Genomic DNA, 22559 nt, shown 5'->3' on the forward strand with positions numbered 1-22559 from the left:
ATTCCAAAAAGCAAATGTTGATGTGGCCATTTTATATAAGGGACACCATTTTATTATCCATTGTGTTTAATGGGACTTGAGCACCTATAGATTTTGGTACCCACAGTGCATCTTGGGACCAAACTGCAGTGGATAACAACGGCCCACTGTATTATTATTATATTTATATTTACCGTATATTATTATTATTATTATTATTATTATTATTATTATTATTATTATTATATTTATTTATATCCTGCTTTTTCCTGAATATTGGGAAGCAAATTTGCAAGAGAAGGCAATGCGGCGGTAGGAGAAAGGAGATATTTTGCTTTTATGACAAACTGGGTCTGAGTACATAAAAAGTTTGCATCACTTTGTGTTTTTATTCTACTGTGTAACCAAATGGTCTCAGTCCCAACAATATCACTTTGCTGGGAACTTTGGCTTCTGAATAAATCTTGCTGCTTTCACTGAAAATTGTGGGCTTCTGAGTCAGTGTTTTGCCAGAATATGGCAATGCTTCCACTTTAATTGCCATGGCAACCTCCCATGGGCTTCTGGGATTTGTAATTTGATGGTGAAATATATTACTGTATTTATTTATTTATTTATTTATTTATATAGTGCTGTAGATTTACAAATATATGGCATATTCTGCTAGAAAGTTCCTCTGATTCTATAATTCACGGGAAGTTTCACACATCACCGTTGTAACACTATGATCCCTCTTTAACTGCCATGGCTCTGCCCCAGAGCTCTGGTACCCCATCAAACTACAAACCCCAGAATTCCATAGGATGCATGGCACTTAATGTGGAGTCATAACGGTAAAACTGGTAAATTCGTCGGCACCTTGAGTCCCTATATTGGGAGAAAGGTGGGACATAACAGATAATAATAATAATAGTAATAATAATAATAATAATAATTATTATTATTATTATTATTAATAGTAATAGTAATAATAGTAATAATAATAATGGGCAATGTGAAAGGGACCCATGATAGTGGGTGGACTTGGAGGTTATTTGGAAACCCTGACCCAAATGTTTTGGACTTCAGCTTCCAGAAAACCCATGGGAATTGCTTAGGAAATCTGGGGGTTGAAGCCCCAAAGCTCTGGAAGACCAGGGTTTCAAAACTACTGGAGTAGAGCTATTTAGCAGAGTTTCCTCTCCAAACTACAAATCCCAGGATTCCAGAGAAAGGAGCCATGACAGTTAAATTGCAATCATAGTGCTATCAACTGTAATGTAGACGCACCTCCAACCACAACCAGGTCCAAGTCCAAGCATTTGCTCATGTTTACTTCTTTACTTCTATTCTCTCATTCCCCAGTTCTCTCCTCTTTCAAAGATCATAAGCTCTCCTTGGAATAATGATCTGACCTCTTTCTTTTTCTTATGCTGCAAAGAAACAAACAGTGCCCATAATGCGCCTGTTTTTCTTAACAGAGCCGGGAAAGGAGTCTTTTCAGCCATGAAGCTGGGAAAAGCGCGCCACCCCAAAGACGACCATCACAGGAAACAAGGTAAATAGATGCTTAAATATACATTTTGCCACAGCCGGTCTCCTCATTGCACCGGTGACCGGCTAGGAGACCTTGCCAGTTTCTGGAATTGATAGCCATCCCAAGGGAAAAAGCGTCCCTGGTACAGAGCTACCAAATTTCGTTCAGTGCAGATTTTGATAAGAACATATTCACCTTTCCTTAATTGTAATGCAGCTGTTTGCTGATGTACACACACACACACACACACACACACACACACACACACAATACAATAATATTGTTGGTATTCAGAAGATAGATATAATATATATGACAGACTTCCTTCTTGTCTTCCCTTGAACTAAGAAATATTTGTTACTTTTACCTGTACCTCGCATTAATACCGAAATGATTCCAGTTACGTCATCTATGTTTACAGTATTTGGTTTCTTATCTACCGTAATCTTTAACTGTCCACTAAAATAGCTTTCTGCAGTCATCTCTTTTGTTCTCAAAAGATTCTTAGTCTTCCTCATAATACAGAACTGGTTCTTATCATTATTTTTGCCTTTCCCTTTAAACTGAGTAATACTCTAATACTCAAAGGTCCACTTCTGTAGGGAGTAGAGGCTGTACCTCCAGGGATTTCTGAGACCTGAATAGCCCCCAAAGAAGGTCAGTTGGTGATAAGGCTTTTTATTAGAACTAAATGTTTTTGGCCCTCGTATAGCATGCGATGGGGACTTTGGCCTGGTACAGACTGGCGCAAAGCGTTGGCCTGGGACCGGTTTTAGGGCTCAAGATCAACTCAAGGGTGGTTAACAACAACAACAGAGATACCTCCCAGTGTCTTGGTTCAATACTCAAGCTGTGCTCTCAATAATTTCTTTATTTCAAATGAAGTTGTGTGCCTTACAGGGGTTTCTGACTTACAGTGGCTTACAAGGTTTTTCTGTGGCTGAGAGTGTGTCACCCCTTGGCCTCATTCCCACTTGCAAAAAAAGCGGTTTGCGATCCAAATTGATGGATGGATTTGAGAGCGGAGCGTGGTTCCCACTACATTTGCCCCAACTGCATTTTTCCCTGTAAAACAACCCTCTTGTGGTTCACATTCACAAATGAATCGGTTCAAAATGGACCCGCTCCAGCCGGCCGAAGGGCAAATTTAAATCAATTCCAATCCTCATCTGGTTCACATCTGGATCAATGTATCCAAAAAGACACAGAAAACATTAGCATAAAAAAGATGTGGGTTAAATGGGTCTGGCGCATGGCCCGCCTCGCTTAATCGCTTTAGTGAATCGCTTTAAGTGGGAACCAGGGTCATTTGAATGAATTCAAACCGATTTGCGATCCGGTTTAAAAGGTAGTGGGAATCAGGCCAAGGATTCTCTTCCTTTTGCCTTTTTTCACTGTTCAGCTTTCACAACTGTACATTAGAGATCATAAACACTGTGGCACAGATGGCACCTTAAATACAGTGGCACGGATTATTCTGATTTTGGCATTTCTCGGTGTATCTTTGCACTTGGGGGATAAATTGTATAATGCAGTGCAATGATCTATGGGGAAAATGCACACATTAGCAAAACGCGTACAAAACATTCTATGGTCTGTGTCAAAAGAAGCACGATAAGAAGGAAGCTGCTTTCAAAAGAGAGGCATATATTTTGCATGCAAAAAGCGCTGCCAGAAGGGGTTGTGTTGGGAGAAATTTGTATGAAAAACCACGCAATATATTCACGCACACTTTTTAGAAAGAAAAGTGCTAAACTGTTCCAGGAAGCCAGAATGAATAGCCCTGAGGATGAGGTGGGCCTTCTTGTATCCTGGAAGCAGCAGCCTCTCCCTCTCCTTCATTTTCACTCTAGTAGGCCGTCTTTCTCACATTCCTCCTCGCCTTGCAGAAGCTCTTGTTTCCTGTGCAAAAAAGGATCCCTATGGCAGCAGGATGACACACTATTCCAATGATCAAAATAGGAGACACATTAAAGAATGCACACAAATAAGGCAATGCATGCATCTATACCCTTTACTCCTTCTCCTCAATTTTCTTCTCTTTCTTTTCTTCCTCCTTTTTCCTTTTCTTCATCTTCACTCTCCTCTTCCATTTCTTTCTCTTCTTCCTTCTTTTCTTCCTTCTCATACATCTTCTTTTTTATCTCATCCTTTCTCCCATTTCCTCTTCTTTGTTCTCAATTAACTGATGTCCCACCTTTTTCCTTAAACAGACCCAAAGTGGCTTCTCCTCTTTTTTCCAATCCTCCTCCTCTTTCTTTGTCTCCTCCTCATCTTCCTTCTCCTCTCCTCTTTCTTTTCCTCCTCTTGTTCATATTCCCCTCTTCTTCCTTCACATTGATCTTCCTTTTCCTCATTTCATCCTTTTTAACACTTCCCCCTCTTTCATCTTATTTCATTAATTGCATATCATCCCATCTTTTTCCCTAAATAGTATCCAAGGCACATTCTGCTCTGCTTCTCTCTCTTTCCTTCATTCCTTCTCCTTTTCCTCTTGTTCATTTTCTCTGTTGGAACAATGGATCTGAAAAGAGATCAATTGAGACAAGGTACTATAAAAAGGCTTTATCTATAAATACTTAATTGGGGTAACAATATATGCAACAGATTCATACAAAACCCATATATACAAAAGATACAAAATAAACCATAGTAATAATGGCAAACATAGTAATAGCAAATATCAAATAACAATGCAAACTATATACCACTACAGTGTGCCCTTACTTTATGCGGGGGATCCATTCCGGACTCCCCCACCTAAAGCAAATACTGCCTATGCTCGAGCCCCATTTAAATGAATGAGGCTTGTGCACATGGCGGTATGGCAATGCACGCACACCATGGGCACACACCTCATTCGTCCCTATGGGACACGCTGCTGAAAGCCGCGTATGACGCAAGCACACTGTACAATCAAATAACACAAGTATAATGCAACAGAAAAGAAAGCTATGAACAGAGTGAGCAAAAGAAGGAGAGAGGAAGGCCCGCTACAAAGCTAGCCTTATTAAGGCTCAGAGGTTGGTCAGAGTTATGCATATACAGCTGGAGATCATCTGTGTTCCCAGTAGCTCTCCATTAACCCTGTAATGGCTATTAGCCCTATAATGGCTCAAGTGTAGAGCTTGTTACTATTCCAACATTATCTTCCTTCTCCTCCTCCTTTTTCTTTTTCCTCCTCTTCCTTTCTTTCTTCCCTTTTTCTTCCTCCTCCACCGCTTCCTCTTCCTCCTGCATTCTTTCTCCTTCTTTGTGCTTCTCTTCTTCTTTGTCTTCTCCTTTCCCTTCTTCTTCCTCTCCTCATCCTCCTTCTTCCTTCTCATCACTCTCCTCCCTCCCTCCCTCCCTCCCTCCCTCCCTCCCTCCTTTCCTTCCTCATCCTCTTCCTTCTTTCCTTTCCTGTTCTCCTTCCTTTCTTCCAAGGCTCAATCCCATTAAGTGTGACCTTCACTGCCTGCTTGTCCCTTGCCTCTCCCTTTCCAGATGAACCTGCCATCCTGGAAGCAGAAGACCTGGACCGCAAAGCCATGCGGCTCGGAGGCGGCCTGGACCCAGACACCATCTCCTTGGCCTCCGTCACAGCTGTCACCACCAATGTCTCCAATAAGAGGTAAGGAGCACTGTAAGATGGCACCTGGGCAAAAGTCCAAGTTGAAACACTCCAGAAGTTGATTCTCCATGTACACTTTTATTTCACTGGATTGAATTTGTATCCCATTCCATCTAAAGGGCATTGAAACAGCTAACAGTGGCTTACATTCCATTGTTCATCCTATCTAGAGTAGACTCATTGGATCAGTGGGGTTTACCTACTTGTTGACTGACCGTTCAGTAATCGATTCAATCAGTCTACTCTGTTTGGAACTAAACTACAGAATGCAGGCCACCATTTTTAATTTATATACATGTTTCCAAGAGTTTAAATCAAGTCTAAAGAGCCGTGTGGCCTTCCAGTTGTTGTTGAATCCAGATGTTGTTAAACTTCTTTTCTTCTTTTCTATTTTTTGGCAGAAGAAAAATATAGAAAGCCGTTGGTGGAGGGGGGGATGTTGTATTTCTGCCTTCCAGGAAGAAAACGTTTTTAAAGTGTTCATTCTTATATATGAAATAGGCAAAGATCAATATCTTTATTCTTGACTCAAACCTGTGTCAGATCTAAATACTGAATGTGGATGCTCAGCCCCAGCTACAACCTGACAATGATAACACTGACCCAGGAGTTTATCACTCTGGAGCTAATTATGACATTGAAAAGAGAGTAAAGGACATTTAAAGCATCCTGCAAATAAAGCGAAAATGGCGAGAATTATTATCACACGCAATTGTGCAAATAAAGCAACATTGGAACTGCATTGTCGCTGAAATCCTGAAAGTAAAAGCATCATGTTAATGCTTCTTTCTGACTACTTTAATGGTGGATTTTGTGCAACGTCCTGTGAAATTGTTCACATAATTACGCAGTTTTCCCGGGATACTCACAGGATAAACTCCTAATCTCCTTCGTGTGATAAACTGTCTAGTTTGCATCTACATTGTAGAAATAATGCAATTCGGCACCACCTTTACTGCCTTGGCTCCATCCTACAGTTGGCAATCCTGCCTCGATCCACCTGGGAGAGGCGGGAAAATATAAATAAAATTATCATCATCATCATCATCATCATCATCATTATTATGCCTGTGATTTGTAGTTTTGCGAGACACTAGCACTTTTGGGTAGCAGACAAGACTTAAGAGCATGTGAAGCTACAAATCCTAGATATCCCTAGGATGGAACAAGAGCACTTAAGTTGGTGCCAAACTGCATTATTTCTACAGTGCAGATGCAGCCCTACTTTGCAGGCTTGTTATAAGGTGTACTTGCATACAGCGATGTATATCTACCAATATATAGGCTAAAACCGTTGTTGTTGTTGTTGTTGTTGTTGTTGTTGTTATTATTATTATTATTATTTCTTCTTCAAGGTCAAAGCCTGATATCAAAATGGAGCCCAGCGCAGGAAGACCAATGGATTACCAGGTCAGATGCTTCCATTTTTCTTTCTGTTCCTTTTTGAACGGAGAGTTTTCCTAAAAGCCTCTTCCACTTTAAGATCCCTTCTTCCACCCCCTCAATCAAGTTTTGTGGTAGAAATGAGATTCTACAGACCTTTTCTATGAAGGCTGTGTGGCTTAGCCACAGAAAAAGAATTTGAGAGTTTGTCTCATGATTTATTCTCTTTTCTTCTAGTTTGTATGAATGCATCCCTTATTTTCCCTGTTTCAGGAACAAGCTTGGTTAAAATTTTGTCCAGGGTAGCTTTTTATCAAAGGCCAAAGCCAGCTTTCAGCATCTTCTGCAACCACAAAGACATGTTTTCCAGCTGCCTGAGAAAATGCTGCCAGCGATATCCGTTATAATCTATCAAAAACACTGATAGCGCAGTACACTTTATTGTGTCCAATGTAGCTTTCTCCCGGATACAGCCTGAGTTTCTCCATACAAGCGTGGACCCAAGAGGTTCATGATTGCTTGTTTTTTTTTAAATACTTTTTATTAATTATAACAGTGTTAAAAAAGGGAAAAAATGCATTTCTGTCCCCCACTAAGACAGACCAGAGTCCAAACAGAATGGGATCCCTGAGCCACAAACTTATGGGACCCTCTAATATAGTATGCCAATGTTGCCAAGTCACTTCTGCAAAAGCTAGCTAATTTGAGGGAGGTTTTGTCTATAGGATAGGTGTTAGTTGGTCATGGACAGCCTCCTTTAAGGTAAACGGTAATTCCCTAGCTGAGTAACCCATTCCCAGTCCCTTGGTCTCCTAGGGAATGAGATGTGCTGTCCAACCTTCACAGTGTCACCTTGTCCTCTATGGTTTTTTGGGGATGTTTAGCCTGGAGAAGAGAAGGTTAAGAGGGGACATGATAACCCTGTTGAAATATTGGAAGGGATGCCACATTGAGGATGGAGCAAGCTTGTTTTCTGCTGTTCCAGAGATTAGGACCCAATGGAGTAATGGATGCAAGCTACAGGAAAAGAGGTTCCCTCTAAACATTAGGAGGAACGTCCTGCCAGTAAGAGAACATTGGAAGACGCTGCCTTTGGAGGGTTTTCAACAAAGGCTGGATGGCCATCAGTCACAGGGAGGACTTTGGGAGTGCCTTCCTACATGGCAGAAGGACATTGACTTGGATGACCCTTGGGATCTCCTTCAACTCTATCATTCTATGATTCTGGAAGAAATTTCCTAGCACCAAGGAGTAATTTAAAAGTTATCCAAGTATTTTTCTGGGTTAGTCCATGCAAAGCCGTGCTAGTTTCCCCATCAGAATGAAGACTACAGTCGGCTCTCCGTTTTCATAGGGGACACGTTCCAGACCCCCTGCGAAAATGGAGATTCAGCAATATTCAAGCCCCATAGGCTTGAATGGGGCATGTGCCCACAAGCACGCACAGCGCACACGCTGCAGGGGCATGCTCCATTGGAAATAATGGAGGTCGCCCCTCCGTGAATATTCAAAACTATGGACCCCAAGTCCATGAGAAAGGAGGGGTGACTGTATTTTGAAAAAGCCTAGATATAAAGAGTTGAGCTGAATGGGTTTAACGCTGTTGAGACAGTGAAATGATATATAAATCAGAAGTCGAGAATATCGAGCTAAACAAGCGTTCCATGAAACCAGAGGAAATTAGGAGGAGATTAAAGCAGTTGCTTCTTAATTTATTTCTACAATTAATTTTCCTGTATGTATAAAGAAGTACGTGTTACTTTGGAATAAGCTTAAGTTGTTAATTCGAATGTGTTTATACGTATTTTAATAATTAAAAAAAAACTATAAAAAAGGAATGAAGACTATTTTACATGTTACATATGCAACACTGTCCATGTGCACAGTGTGCACATATCACACACATACAAATGTTTGTGAGAGTCTGTGCGGCTGAGTTCATTCTTGATTTGTACCCAGGTGTAAGAATCTGTCTGGATCAAGGGTACAGCTGTATACATTTGTGTGAATAGACTGGAAGGAGGTCTTGACATCTTCAGTGATGGTGCCTGCGTTCTGCCTTCTTCCTAACTAGGTCAGCATCACAGTCATTGAGGCACGGCAGCTGGTGGGATTAAACATGGACCCTGTGGTGTGCGTGGAGGTGGGCGATGAGAAGAAATACACATCTATGAAGGAATCGACCAACTGCCCCTACTATAATGAGGTGAGAGCCACCATTGCATCTCCTGACCTCTCAGGTCCTCCTTGAAAGGCCCATGATCCAAAAAATCCAGGTGGTTTAGAGAAGGGGCCTTTCCTTCATGACGATGTATCTCTTCCATGGCTTCATGGTTCCCTTGTTGCAACTGCAATGTGGAATCAATGTGGCATCTCACAATCCAGAAAACATGCAGGGGTAGCTGCGCTGGCCATTTAGCAAATTCAACCAAAACTCCACCAAACAGTGATACCATTATTGGCCAACCGAAATGCACAAGATACTTGTTGCAAGCTTTGGAAGCTCTGCTGGCTTCTTCGACAGGCAAGATGTTACAAACCAAACAGGAGAAGAAATATTAGAGATGTTAGTAAGATGCCTGCATTTTGTTGTTTCTGTGTGAAAGACGACTATTAACTGGGGGGGGGGGGAGATCTTTTAAATTCAAGAGCATTTTCTTGAGAAAGGTCACCTGTTGTCTTGTGAGGAATAGGAAAACGTTCTCTACTGTTTCCACCTAAAGAGTGTAGTTGGGAGTTTATCACACTGGGGCTAATTTCGGCATTAAAGAGAGATTAAAGCACATTTAAAACAACCCACAAATAAAGTGAAAATGGTGAGTAATTGCGTGAACGATTATTACACGCAATTGTGCAAAAAAAGATATCGGTAATGCATTGCTGCTGAAATCCCAAAGTAAAAAGATGCGTGTTAATGCTTCTTTGTGACCCCTTTAATAGCGGGTTTTGTGTGACCTTGTGTGAAATTGTTTCACGTAATTACGTCATTTTTTTCAGGCTATTCACAGGATAAACTCCCAATTTCCTTTGTGTGATAAATGGATAAGGATGTGGATAATAACTTTCCTCAAAACGGCTGGCCTTCAGATATGTTGAACTACAGCTCCCATCATCCCCTGCCACCCTGGCTGTCAGATTATGGGAGTTGTAGTATGAGGGCTAAACTGGAGAAGGCAGATTCAAAAGCACATTCATTGCTAATTTTTATAATTGTCTTTATTACAATGTTTGATGCCTGTCACCTGTTTCTGGCCATTCTCTTTCTTTCTAGTACTTTGTGTTTGACTTCCACGTTCCGCCAGATGTCATGTTCGACAAGATCATCAAATTGTCGGTGAGCAAGACCCATCCTATCCTTCCCTGTCTCAGCTGAAGAATTCCCTTTTAAAAAGAAAAAGAGAATAATGACTATACAATTTGAAATGCATTGCTGGAGAGGAGTTCTGCAGAGACTGGGGACTGGTAAAGGGACCAGTAAATGGGTCCTATATGGGAACAAAACAGAGAAGGAGAAAAATGATGAAACGCTTTAGACACCTTGAGTCCCTGTACTGGCATAAGGCAGGATATGCTAAATAAACATAATCATGTGAAGTCAGAGGCTTTCATGGCCAGCATCCATAGTTTTTTGTGGGGGGTTTTGGGCTATATGACCACATTCTAGAAGAGTTTGTTCCTGATGTTTCACCAGAATCTGTGGCTGGCATCTTCAGAGAATGCTGGCATGGAAGGAGTTGGGTGTATGCATGTATATATATGTGTGTATATGTATATATATAGAGAGAGACCCTGGGTAGGGAGGAGTGATTTCCATGTTAATCTGTGTATTGTTCTGTTGTTGAATGACAAGGCCTTTGAGTGGGAGGACATGCCAAGAAGGTTTGTGTCTGTTTAAGGAGAGGTCCATTGTTTGCTAGGAAAAGCCCTGGCCCTGGGTGGTTTTCATTTGCATTTGCTGGGTCTTGATTTTGGTGTTGTTCAGGACTGCTAGCCAAACCTTGTTCACTTTAAGAGTTTCTTCTTTCCTGCTGAAATTGTCTAGTTGTTTATGGATTTCAATGGCTTTCCTATGCTTTGTGACCTGATAGTTGTTGGCATGGTCCAGAATTTGAATGTTTTGAAACAGCATTTTATGCCCAGGACGGTTTATAAAGCACAGGGAAGCCATTGAAATCCACAAACAACTAGACAACTTCAACAGGAAATAAGAAACCCTTAAAGTGAACAAAGTCTGGCTACCAGTCCTGAAAAACACCTAAATCAAGACCCAGCAAATGCAAATGAATTAGTAGATACCAAGAGCCCATTGTACAGCTCACAGAATTCTGTAGCATTGAGCCATGGCGGTTAAAGGGGAATCAAACTGCATTAATTCTGCAGTGTAGATGCAGACATAGATGCATGGAGGAATTCCCGGGTTGCTGCTAGATATTTGGCAAAGGGTCTTGCAGAAGGAGGTACTGGATACCTCTCTTCACAACAAGCCCAAAAGTGCATAGCAGAAGTTGCACTAGCCAGTGCATATCACCAACCGGATTCTGGCCGTACAGTACAGATTACGTGTAGGAGTCCAAGTAGACCATAAGTTGATCAAGGAAACTAATAGCGCCACTCTATCCTGCTTTGGTCAGGCGTCACCTGGAATAATACTGTGTCTAGTTCTGGGCACCACAATTAAAAAGGATGTTGTTAAGTTGGAGTGTGTCCAAAGGAGGACCACCAAAATAGTAAAGGGCCTGGAAAGCATGCCTTATGAGGAGTGACTTAAGGAGCTGGGTAGTTTAGCCTGGAAAAGAGAAAGTTAAGGGATGATATGATAGCCGTGTTTATGTATTTGAAGTATTTAAGTATTTGAACAGGGAGGAAATCAGGATTTTGGGAAGGGGGTTGGTCCAGACTAAGTGCCATCATTATAATGGGGCTTGGACGCAGTGGCACATGCCTTTCATTGTATTTAATGGAAGTGTCGAGTCTGGACCCCATGGACGCCCCCCCCCCCCCCCCCCAATATGGCTACAGCACTGATTTGAAAGGTGTCACACTGAGGATGGAGCAAGTTTGTTTTCTGCTGCTCCAAAGAATAGGACCCAGAGCAATGGATGCAAGCTACAGGGAAAGAGATTCCACCTCAACATTAAGAAGAACTTCTGACTGTAAGAGCTGTTCAGCAGTGGAAAATGCTTCTTGGAGAATGGTGGAGTCTCCTTCTTTGAAGGATTTTAAACAGAGGCTGAATGGCCATCTGTCAGGGACGCTTTGATTGAGAGTTCCTGCATGGCAGAAGGGGGTTGGACTGGAAGGCCCTTGGGGGTCTCTTCCAACTGTTATGATTCTATAATTCTAGGATTAAAACCTGGAGTGGATTCATCACCCCACTGACATAGTAGCTAATGGCTACCCTGCTTCCTTAACCATGTCTCTGTGCCTTGTCTAAGGAGGAACTATTGTTCATTGGCAGAGCATCTGTTTAGTACAGTATACTTTAGTACAGTCTGGGTTCAAGTCCTGGCTGCTCCATTTTGAAAAAGAGGAAATGTAGGTAGCTGCTGTTGGGGGAAAAACGTTCTTTGCTTGATCCATTTTACGTTGTATTTTTCTCCAGGTGATTCACTCCAAGAACCTCCTGCGCAGCGGGACTTTGGTGGGCTCTTTCAAAATGGATGTCGGGACTGTTTACACTCAGCCAGGCAAGTAGCAGAATGACCAAATGGAGGAGAAGGCTGGGAAAGTGGAGTTGACCAGATAAGAGGGTTCTTGGTGCCCTCTGACATGAGAGTCTGTTGCTTCCACTGAGATAAACTGTGGTTTATCCTGAAAGCTTAGTTTGGCTTGAGTCTCCCTTGTTTGAAATTCCAAAATGGTCCACGCAGGTGGGTGAGATGGTGACATCTTTGCTTTCTGATGGTTCAGTGTACACAAACATTGTTTCATGCACAAAATTATTTTTAAAATGTTGCGCATAAAATTACCTTTCAAGCTATGGGTGTAAGGTGAATATGAAACATAAGCGAATTTCATAATGAAACTTGGAGTTATCTCGTTGTTGCTGTTGTCTGCTTTCAATTCATTTTTGACTTACAACGATCCTAAGATGAACCTAATAATAATAATAAAGATTTATTTACAGCCCACCCAATCATGAAGAATCCGGGCGGGTTACAACAATAAAATACATCAATTACAATAGAGTTAAAAATCAAACCCTAGACCTACCACCCCCCCCCCATACCCAGTACTAAAACAGAATTAAACAATAATAGTATTAAAAACATGAAAAACATTAAACCTACATCGGGATTTGCTTGGCAGGGTTTGTTCAGAGGAGGTTTGCCATTGCCTTCCCCTGAGGCTGAGAGAATGTGACTAGGCCAAAGTCACCCAGTGGGTTTCATGGCCAAGATGGGAATCAAATCCTGGTATCCAGAGTCATAGTCACCCAAACTACTGTGCCACACTGGCTCACATTACATGTATGCAAATATTCCAAAATTTGAAAAACTCTGAAATCCCCAAAACTTCTGGTCCCAACCATTTTGAATAAGGGAGACTCAACTTGTACTGACTTTTCTTTTCCCAAATGTTGTTTATATTTCTAAAAGCACAGGTGACATTGAGGGCTATTGCCCTACACATGCTTATTTGAGACTAAGGGGCGGTGCAGACCAGTACTTTGTACCGGCCTGTACATGTGGTGAGGGCTGAGCATTTGCATGCTCAAAGCCCTTACCACGCCACCCAGCCGCCATCATGGCATGTGCCCATCCACACAGTGTGCACCATGATGGCACACACCAGGCACAGTGTGCAAATGGCACTGCACAGAAGGGGTGTCATGATGTCACGCTGCAGCTCTTATGATGCTCCTTCTGGGATGCAAAAAGAGCAATGTGTAGTTGCTGCAGCCTCCATCCAGGGCTCAAAGGAGTGGCGTTGAGATGCCCGTCTGTAGAGACCCTAAGTCTACCTGAGGTCTACTAGTACCAGTACCTGCAAAGGATCTTGCGCTACCTTTAATATTAACTTAAAGAAAGAAGTTAGTAGCATGAGTTTTCATAGACTTGAGTCTGCTTCCTCAGATGCATGTTTAGTACCCATGTAAAATGTACAAAAAAGTGTGTGTGTGTGAGAGGGGCCCAGGCAAGTACCAAAAGATTGGCTGGAATCTTGTTGGTGTCTTATACATGCGTAAATTCTCCTATGAAAACATCTGGACATTTCTTGCCAATGCAGGACAGCTACATTCTGTTCAAGGTAGCAGGGAAAGAGTCATGCATATAGTACATTTGTGCATGTGTAGTAGATGCCATACACATCGGTTGTGCATTCGGTTGTACATTGGGGTACGCAGTTATTTGCCAGTCCACCCAAGGATGGCACAGCACAACCAATGGGCAACTCTGCCTGTGGAGATTTACAGTAGGGATTCCAGTGTAGGATTGTAGATCATAGAATCATAGAATCATAGAATCATAGAGTTGGAAGAGACCACTAGGGCCATCCAGTCCAACCCCCCTGCCATGCAGGAAATCCAAATCAAAGCATCCCTGACAGATGGCCATCCAGCCTCTGTTTAAAGACCTCCAAGGAAGGAGACTCTATCACCCTCCGAGGAAGGAGTGCATTCCATTGTCGAACAGCCCTAACTGTCAGGAAGTTCCTCCTAATGTTCAGGTGGAATCTCTTTTCCTGCAGCTTGCATCCATTGTTCCGGGTCCTGTTCTCTGGAGCAGCAGAAAACAAGCTTGCTCCCAAGATGCATAAAATACATATAGCATAGATGTAATATGAAAGTACAGTTGTCCCTGCACATTTGTGACTTTGACTTTTGTGGTTTTGATTCCTATGTTCTCTCTAGAAATCAATCCCTAGGTCCTCCAGCGCAGCTCTGCCAGAAGTTGACCACAGAGTTGTGCTGGAGCCTAGAAGTTCCTAGAGAAAACACTTCTCTAGGCATTTGTAGGTCCTCCAGTATGATTCTATGAACAACATCTGGCTGATGTTGACCATAGAGTTGCACTGGAGGACCTGGAGATACATAGAGAGGTGTTCTCTTTGGTAAAAAGAATGGTATTTTTCCATTTGTGGTTTTTCTACACTTACGGTATCCTTCACCCCTAACCCCAGTGAATGTGGAGGGACTACTATATTCTCAAATGACATTGACCCTACTAAGATTTGCTTCTGAGTAAGTATGTATGGAGAACTGGCTTGGTTCAGTGCATTGGGCTATGATTTTGGAGACCAGGGTTCAAATCCAGGCTCTACCATGGAAATCCACTGGGTCACCTGGGGCAAGTCATAGTCTCTCAGTCTCAGAGGATGGCAATGGCAAACCTCCTCTGTAAAAACTTGCCAAGAAAACCCCACGATAACCCCATGGTATTAGACTTTTATTGAACTGTGTAATATTGTTGATGTAACTGTTATATTGTATTGCTTGATGTATTGTATTGCTTTGTATTGTGACATATGTCACATAACTGCCATAATGTGAACCACTTTGATCAGATGGAAAAGCGGTATACAAATAAAAGTTTTATTATTTATAAGTTTACCTTAGTGACACCATAAATTGGAAATGACTTGAAGGTACACAGAAACAACAAGTATGTATCAGACGTTTGGTTCCAAGGACTCTCAAAAGGTTGCTGAAAGTGCATCATCTCCTAGGCAGTTTCCTTCCAAAAATCTTTCAAGGTTGACAGAGAAGGGTGTTGCCTTCAAGTGTAAAAATGTGCAAAAGTACAAAGGCATGATATTCCCTGGCTGATGCATACAGGTCAGTCTGTTTCCACTAAAAGCAAATCCATGTTGTTCAAAACCTTAGTCCCCACAAAGTGTGGATGTCTGGCACATTGCAAACACTGGGGACCTCATTCACTGCCTTGAAGAAGGAGCACAGTAAACTCCGACAACTAGGCCATGTTTCACCTTTGGTGTTTATTGGCTCCGAAACCCATTGGGTTGCAGGAACTCTGCAAGAGTCTGCTGACACATAAGAAAGTTCACCAAAAGAACCAGTTGAACATTTTCATTTGATACGGCATGTTTGCATCCAGTGTGTGGTTGTGGAATCCGAATTTCTGGTGTCCATTGCAAATTGATACACTATCCTGCTCATTGGTCAGTTATGCATTATTGCCATTCAACCAAGGACTACAGAACGCATGCATACTTCTGCATGCAGACATTGGCACTGTGCAACTCCAATGTAGGATCTCAGCCATTGTACAGTGCACTCACGTTATGCGCTCAAGCCGCATGGGGCGCAAGGGGCGGCGCGTCCCATTCAAATGATTGGGGTGCACGCCTGTGGCACTGCCTCACTGCCACGCACAAGCCCCATTCAAATGAATAGGGCTGCAGCATAGGCGGAATTCGCCTTATGTGGGGGGGAATCCGGAACGGTGAATCTGTGGGGCTGATTTTCTGCCCCTGAGACCCTCAGGGAGCATGAAAATTGTAAGTGACCAATGCACGTCACCCTTTTTAAAAGGCAAGACTCTTCTCTTGTGCATCTGCACTGCAGAATTAAGGCAGGTTGACACCTCTTGAACTGCCACGGCTCAGTGCTATTTAATTCTGAGATTTGCAGTTTTGTGAGATCTCTGTCATCTCTATCTCATCTCCATCTCAGATCAGAGATCTCCGTCTTTGTCAGAGAGCTCTGGTGCCACTACAGACTCCAAATCCCAGGATTCCATAGGATGGTGCCACAGCAATTAAAGCGTTGTCAAACAGCATTAATTCTGCAGTGTGGCAGCAGCCTTGGAGCTTTTCCAGAAAGGCAATTAAACCCTTTATCGCCAGGGGAGACATTCGGTGGCCACCGGAACAACCTTCTGGGCCTCATTTTGCCCTCTCCTGGTGTAGACCAACAATAATTTTATACCTAATTTGTAGTCAATGCCAGAGCTGATGCTTCTACAGTAGGGATGTAGTCTTTGTGATTATCCATATATATTAATTTTAAAACACACAACCTGAATCACAAAAAAATAAAATAAAATACTCAAATAAAGAAAGGGGGAAATACTTCTGGGGGCTACTGCACCCCAAAATCCCCATGCCAGTCTGTAATAATAATAGTATTAATAATAAGAACAACTACAGCAGCAGCAGCAACAACAGTAATACTAATTTACATAGGAGGCTGCCTTCTAAAGAGTCAGAATCATGGTCAATCTAACCCATTATTGTTAACCCAGACTGGCAGCTTGGCTCAGTGAGGTTTCAGGCAAGATCCTTCTCCTGGCCATACCTGACAATCTTTTGTGAGCTGCCTTGGGTCCACTTTAGGAGAAAGGTGGCATAAAAAGAAAAGAAAAGAAAATGCTTGGGTTTGAACCTTGGACTTTTTGCAGAAAAATGCCAGAGGCTGCCCTTGTATTTCAATACTCTGCTAGTCCATCTGACCCAGCATTGCCAGTTCTGACTGGCAGCCATGACTCTTTCCAAGGATTCAGGCAGCTTCATGAGCTTCCCTCCTGGTGGTTTCCCTTCCATGTATTAGCCAGGCCTGACCCAGCTTAGCTTCCCAAAGTTGGCGACTGCTGGTGGGTGATATCTAAGTCTGGGAGCAACACCAACATCTGACCGTCCATCTGTCCTTGCAGAGCACCAGTTCCACCACAAGTGGGCAATCTTGTCAGACCCAGAGGACATCACGGCTGGGTTGAAGGGTTACGTGAAGGTGGACATTGCAGTGGTGGGCAAAGGGGACAACATCAAGACGCCGCACAAAGCCAACGAGACGGACGAGGATGACATTGAGGGGTGAGGAGGAATGCAAGGTGAAAAGTTGGAAGCCAGTGGTGCTGACCTTCTCAGTTGTAATGGGATGGGAAACCATAGGGTGCATCTATACTGTAGGAATAATAGCAATAGCAGTAGCAAGTACATTTCTATACCGCTTATCAGTGCACACCTAAGTGGTTTACAATATGCAAGCCAATTGCCCCCAACAAGCTGGATATTCATTTTAGCAACCTGCAAAAGGATGCCAGGTTGAGTCGACCCTGAGCCCTTGGCTGGAATTGAACTCACAACCTTGTGGTTTGTGAGTGAGTGGCTGCAGTACAGGCATTTGACCACTGTGCCACCAGGACTCAATTTGACAGTTTGACAGCACTTTAGTTGCCATGGTTCCATCCTACAGAATCCTGGGATCTGTAGTTTGGTGAGTCACCAGCCCTCTTTGGCCGAGAAGGTTAAAGACCTGGTAAAACTGCAAATCTCAGTATTCCATCGGATGGAACTACAGCACTTAAAGTGATGTCAAACTGCATTATTTCTACAGTGCAGATGCACTCCTAGCAGTGGCTGAAAGGACAAACCGTATCCAATACCAAACAGTGCAGAGTCGGGAGCCATAAATGAAAACAGAGGAGTAGCAAGATATTGGAGTCAGTCCAGGGTCATAACTCACAGGGTTGTATGTCACAGTAGACACAGGTTGAGAGAGAAACCAAGTCTGTTTCCAGCAGAGCAAACACAGAAAGGCCCTTGACTTATAAAGCCAGCTGGCACAGTCCCACCCAACTTGCAAATTGTATTTCAAGAGGGTGTTTCCCGGCTGCATGTGTGTATCCTCTTACTTCGCTGGCAGAGGAGGGACTAGGCATGTACCAAATGCTAAAGCCTTCACCTTCCCAGGGACATGGAACTATCTCTCTTACCATCTCCTCCTCTGGAGAATTCAGACGGTGGGCAGGTTACTGGTTAAATGCCAGTACTACAGCCACAAGGTTGTGAGTTCAATCCCTGCAGGTCTCCAGGGTCCACTCAGCCTTTCATCCTTTCATAGGTTGGTAAAATGAGTACCCACCTTGCCGGAAGCAGTTGGCTTACAGATTGTAAACTGCTTAGAGTGAGTTCACTATTAAGCAGTATAGAAATGTAAATGCTATTGCTATTGCTATTGGAGGTGGGCACGGCTGCAGTGGGTCTGTTTTGCCTTCTGGAGCTGAACTCTCAAGTGCAAAGGGCATGACGGTACATTGTCTCTTCCAGGAACCTGCTTCTCCCGGACGGAGTCCCCCAAGAAAGGCAGTGGGCCCGCTTCTATATCAAGATCTATCGGGCGGAGGGTCTCCCACGCATGAACACGAGCATCATGGCCAATGTGAAGAAGGCACTCATCGGGGAGAACAAAGACCTGGTGGATCCCTATGTCCAGGTCCTCTTTGCAGGACAGAAGGTATGTAAGGATGCAAAGGTATGCTTATATCTTCATCCTAAGCAAAAATCATGTATTCTGCACAGAAATGTGCATTTTTTGCACAAAATAACCATGATTCCGCCCCCCCCCCCCCCCAATATAATAAACCCTAAACTGTGAATAATCCTTTAAAACAGCAGGACTTTTCACAGCAGGGTGAAAAATGGTAAAATTATTTATTCTCACCAGTGAGAATCAAATTTGTGAAAGCTTATAAACCTTGTGGGTGTAAGAAATCTTTCAACTGTTTCGGTCTCCTTGCTGCCCACTTGAAAGATCTGTAAGTCATTTGGGATCATTTTTTTCTCTTCTTACTATTCAACTTTAATCTAACTTTTGCACTTTTTCCTTCCTTATGTACCTTACACAGGGGAAAACGTCTGTCCAGAAGAGCAGCTACGAACCCCTTTGGAATGAACAGATCGTCTTTACGGAGATGTTCCCCCCACTGTGCAAGCGGATCAAGGTCCAGATCCGTGACTCTGACAAGGTCAACGATGTGGCCATTGGCACCCACTTCATTGACCTCAGGAAGATCGCCAATGAAGGAGACAAAGGTGAGATGAGAGGGAATGGGATTTTAACTTCATATCCCTGCGGTTTATGTGTCTTATTCTGTACTTATATCCCAGAGAGGATTTTTTTTTAGCGTTTATTCACTAGGTAACAAAAAGCAGGATAGAAATTAAAGTTTTATATTTATTTATTATTAAAGACACTGAGCATAATCAAATACCTGCACCAGTTAGGCCTCCAAAGGAACGCCACAATTAGGGTGTCACAACTGAGAAGACCTTGCTCCCATGTCCTTCCCGAAGATGTCTCACTGGTAGGATACAGAGGAGATGGCCTTTGGCAGACCTCTATTCCCAGGCAGGCATATACATTTAGGACTTCACCAGCATCTTGAATTCAGAACGGAAGTGAATTGGCAGTCACCCCTGGCTTTTCCATTGATTTAATTTTCAACTCCTTCTCAATTTCTCTCGGCATGCACACTGGCCTCAATCCTATATTTACTCCAGATTGGAGAAGACCCCTTAAATCAACTAGGTTTCTCTATATGTTGACTCACCATGCAAGAAATTAATTCAGTAGGTCTATCCAGTTGGGACTGAGACTAACAGGATTTCCATAGCCACCAACTGCCCCAATCTAGCAAGTGCAGTACCAATTAATCTTCTGCCTTCCCACTTTTTCAGCTGCTTTCAAAATGTCCCAGTTTTTCCTCTCCTTCTTCCACTTCCCCCCTTTGTCCTCAGCTCACTTTTTTGATGCAAACTCAGACCCAGATGGAAAAAGTAGCTTTCACTCCATTAACTCAGAAGGAAGGAGATTGTGCAGGAGCAGAATCCTCCTCTTCTCAGTAAACTCAGGCCAAAGTAAATAACTGCCTCTCGTAATTCATGTGTTTTTTTCTCTTTGTTAACTTTTCCAATCTTGAGCAGACTCTGCTGCTGCATAGCTATAAGGGTCCCAGTTTTCATCTCTGACATGTTGATGGATATGGATTTCAGCCACTCCTTCCCTGAGACTGCTTCCATGTCAGTGGAGCAGTGGCAACCAGCAGTGGGGCACTGGCAGCAGGCTCTCACACCAGTGTCACAGTTGTGGACCATGGCTGCTGGCTCCCACATCAGTTGAGCAGGAGCAAGCAGGAGCAAATGGTATCTGGCTCCCACATCAGTGGAGCAGTCAACATTAGTTTTAGACCAGGTGTTAAAAGAGTTGGCCAAGGCGATTCTAGGCTGCATCAATAGAAGTATAGTCTCTAGATCAAGGGAAAGAATAGTGCCACTGTATTCTGCCTTGTTCAGGCCCCACCTGGAATACTGTGTCCAGTTCTGGGCACCACAATTCAAAAAGGATGTTGACTAGTTGGAGCATGTCCAAAGGAGGGCCACCAAAATGGTGAAGGGTCTGCAAACCATGCCCTATTAAGAGAGAATTAGGGAGCTGGGGATGTTTAGCCTGGAAAAGGGATGGTTAAGAGGTGATATGATAGCCCTGTTTAAATATTAGAAGGGATGTCATATTGAGGAGGGAACAAGCTTGTTTTCTGCTGCTGCAGAGAATAGGACCAGGAACAATGGATGCAAACAGGCTGAATGGCCATCTGTCAAGGATGCTTTGATTGTGAGTTCCTGCATGGCAGATTTGGGTTGGTCTGGATGGCCCTTGGGGACTCTTGCAAAATTGAGCTCTTTGGAGAGCTCCATGAATGCTAATCAAAAGCTCAAGTGGATTCACCACCACTGCTTTTGATATTGGTCTTTCCCCCACTTTCTCCCTAAGTCTTCCATTCCAATTGTCTTCCCAAGGCTTCCTGCCCACATTTGGCCCTGCCTGGGTGAACATGTACGGATCCACCCGCAACTACACCCTCATGGACGAGCACCAGGACCTGAACGAGGGACTGGGCGAAGGGGTCTCCTTCCGGGCCCGGCTGCTCCTCGGCTTGGCAGTGGAGATATTGGACACCAGCAACCCTGAGCTCACCAGCTCCACGGAGGTTCAGGTGGAGCTGGCCACCCCTGTCTCTGATGTAAGTGCCTTGCAAGCCCTATGTTGTCTCGGTTTGTATTACAAATTGCTTCAAGGTGCTTTTTGTTTTTAAAAGAAAGAAAGATGGTATAAAATGTTATTGAATAACTGTTTTTGTCAGCCCTCCCTCCCTGGAATCCTGTGTCCAGTTCTGGGCACCATAGTTCAAAAATAATATTGACATTATGGAATGTCCCAAGTAGAATTTAAAGAATGATAGAAAATATTTTAGTGAAAGACAGAGAACAGGTTTCCTGATTGCCAGAAAACCCCAATGTGGAAAATACAGGAGGGACAAGAATCATTGCAGTTCAGGAAGTATCCTTCTCTCTCTCTCTCTCTCTCTTACACACACACACCCCAAATGTCTGTGGTTTTGTCACACAGAAAAATGCACAGAAAACAAGGTTTCCTCCACTGTGAAGCTGAAGGCTTTCATGACCAGCATCCATAGTTTTTTGTGGGTTGTTTTTTTTTTTCAAACTATGTGGCCATGTTCTGGGAGAGTTTATTCCTGACGTTTCGCCAGCATCTTTGGCTGGCATCCTCAGGGAAAGAAGATGCCAGCCACAGATGCAGGTGAAACATCGGGAATAAACTCTCCCAGAACATGGCCACATAGTTTGAAAAAAAAAAAACCCCCCAAAAAAAAATGCTGCCACTGTGTTTGGTATCTATTTTTTTTTTTTTTTTTAATGGCTATACATTGCTTTAGATCCCATGCTAAAAGAAAAGAGGCATATTAAATGAATGAATGGATGAATGAATGAATGAAGTTCACCCATCCAAGCAGTTCCTTTGCTTGATATCTTGAAGGCTGCTTTCTATCATGGCAGACAGTGATGAGGTATAGGGCCCCTGCTCCAAATCAGTCTATCATCATCATCATCATCATCATCATCATCATCATCATCATCTATCCTGCCTTTCTCCCAATATAGGCAACCTGGGCAGAACTGTGGCAGATGGAGGTGTCGCATAAGCCCCCCACCCCTTGGAGGGCCACAAAATAAAACTTCAAAGATTTGTTGCCCCCAAATGCCCTTAGAGAGCATGGAGGCCTTTTTGTCATGTTTTAGACTCCCCTGCACCACATGAGGCCTAAGAGATGACCTTTTTCAAAGAACAAGACATGTTCAGAAATCCATTCTTGTTCCTCTCCACCAAAGGTCTCCCTTGAGTCTAAAATGTGGCAGAAATGCCCCCAAACAATCTAGCATGCATTTTGGGATGGCTTTTGCATTTCATTTTCCTCCTGGAGATTACAAAACCAGCCTGGGAGGACACACGCAGTCTTCACTGTG

At 43.1% G+C, this 22559-nt stretch overlaps 2 protein-coding genes across 7 annotated transcripts in view; both read left to right on the forward strand.

The window, feature by feature from the left end:
* The window catches only part of LOC121919802 (otoferlin-like), a 243689-nt gene that overhangs the window by 106209 nt on the left and 114921 nt on the right, over positions 1–22559 (forward strand). The window lies entirely within an intron of this gene.
* Positions 1–22559, forward strand: part of LOC121929589 (otoferlin) — a 104779-nt gene that overhangs the window by 16238 nt on the left and 65982 nt on the right. For all 6 annotated transcript variants that reach the window (XM_042465304.1, XM_042465330.1, XM_042465294.1 and 3 more), the window contains exons 4-13: positions 1440–1516; positions 4982–5108; positions 6464–6518; positions 8566–8697; positions 9763–9825; positions 12094–12178; positions 17108–17267; positions 18504–18690; positions 19082–19268; positions 21033–21256. In XM_042465304.1, coding sequence (XP_042321238.1) covers positions 1465–1516; positions 4982–5108; positions 6464–6518; positions 8566–8697; positions 9763–9825; positions 12094–12178; positions 17108–17267; positions 18504–18690; positions 19082–19268; positions 21033–21256 — 1272 coding nt within the window. In that variant the 5' untranslated portion in view covers positions 1440–1464. The remainder of the gene's footprint in view (positions 1–1439; positions 1517–4981; positions 5109–6463; positions 6519–8565; positions 8698–9762; positions 9826–12093; positions 12179–17107; positions 17268–18503; positions 18691–19081; positions 19269–21032; positions 21257–22559) is intronic.

Source organism: Sceloporus undulatus, chromosome 1 (genome assembly GCF_019175285.1).
Source record: "Sceloporus undulatus isolate JIND9_A2432 ecotype Alabama chromosome 1, SceUnd_v1.1, whole genome shotgun sequence".
In the NCBI taxonomy this organism is placed as follows: domain Eukaryota; kingdom Metazoa; phylum Chordata; class Lepidosauria; order Squamata; family Phrynosomatidae; genus Sceloporus; species Sceloporus undulatus.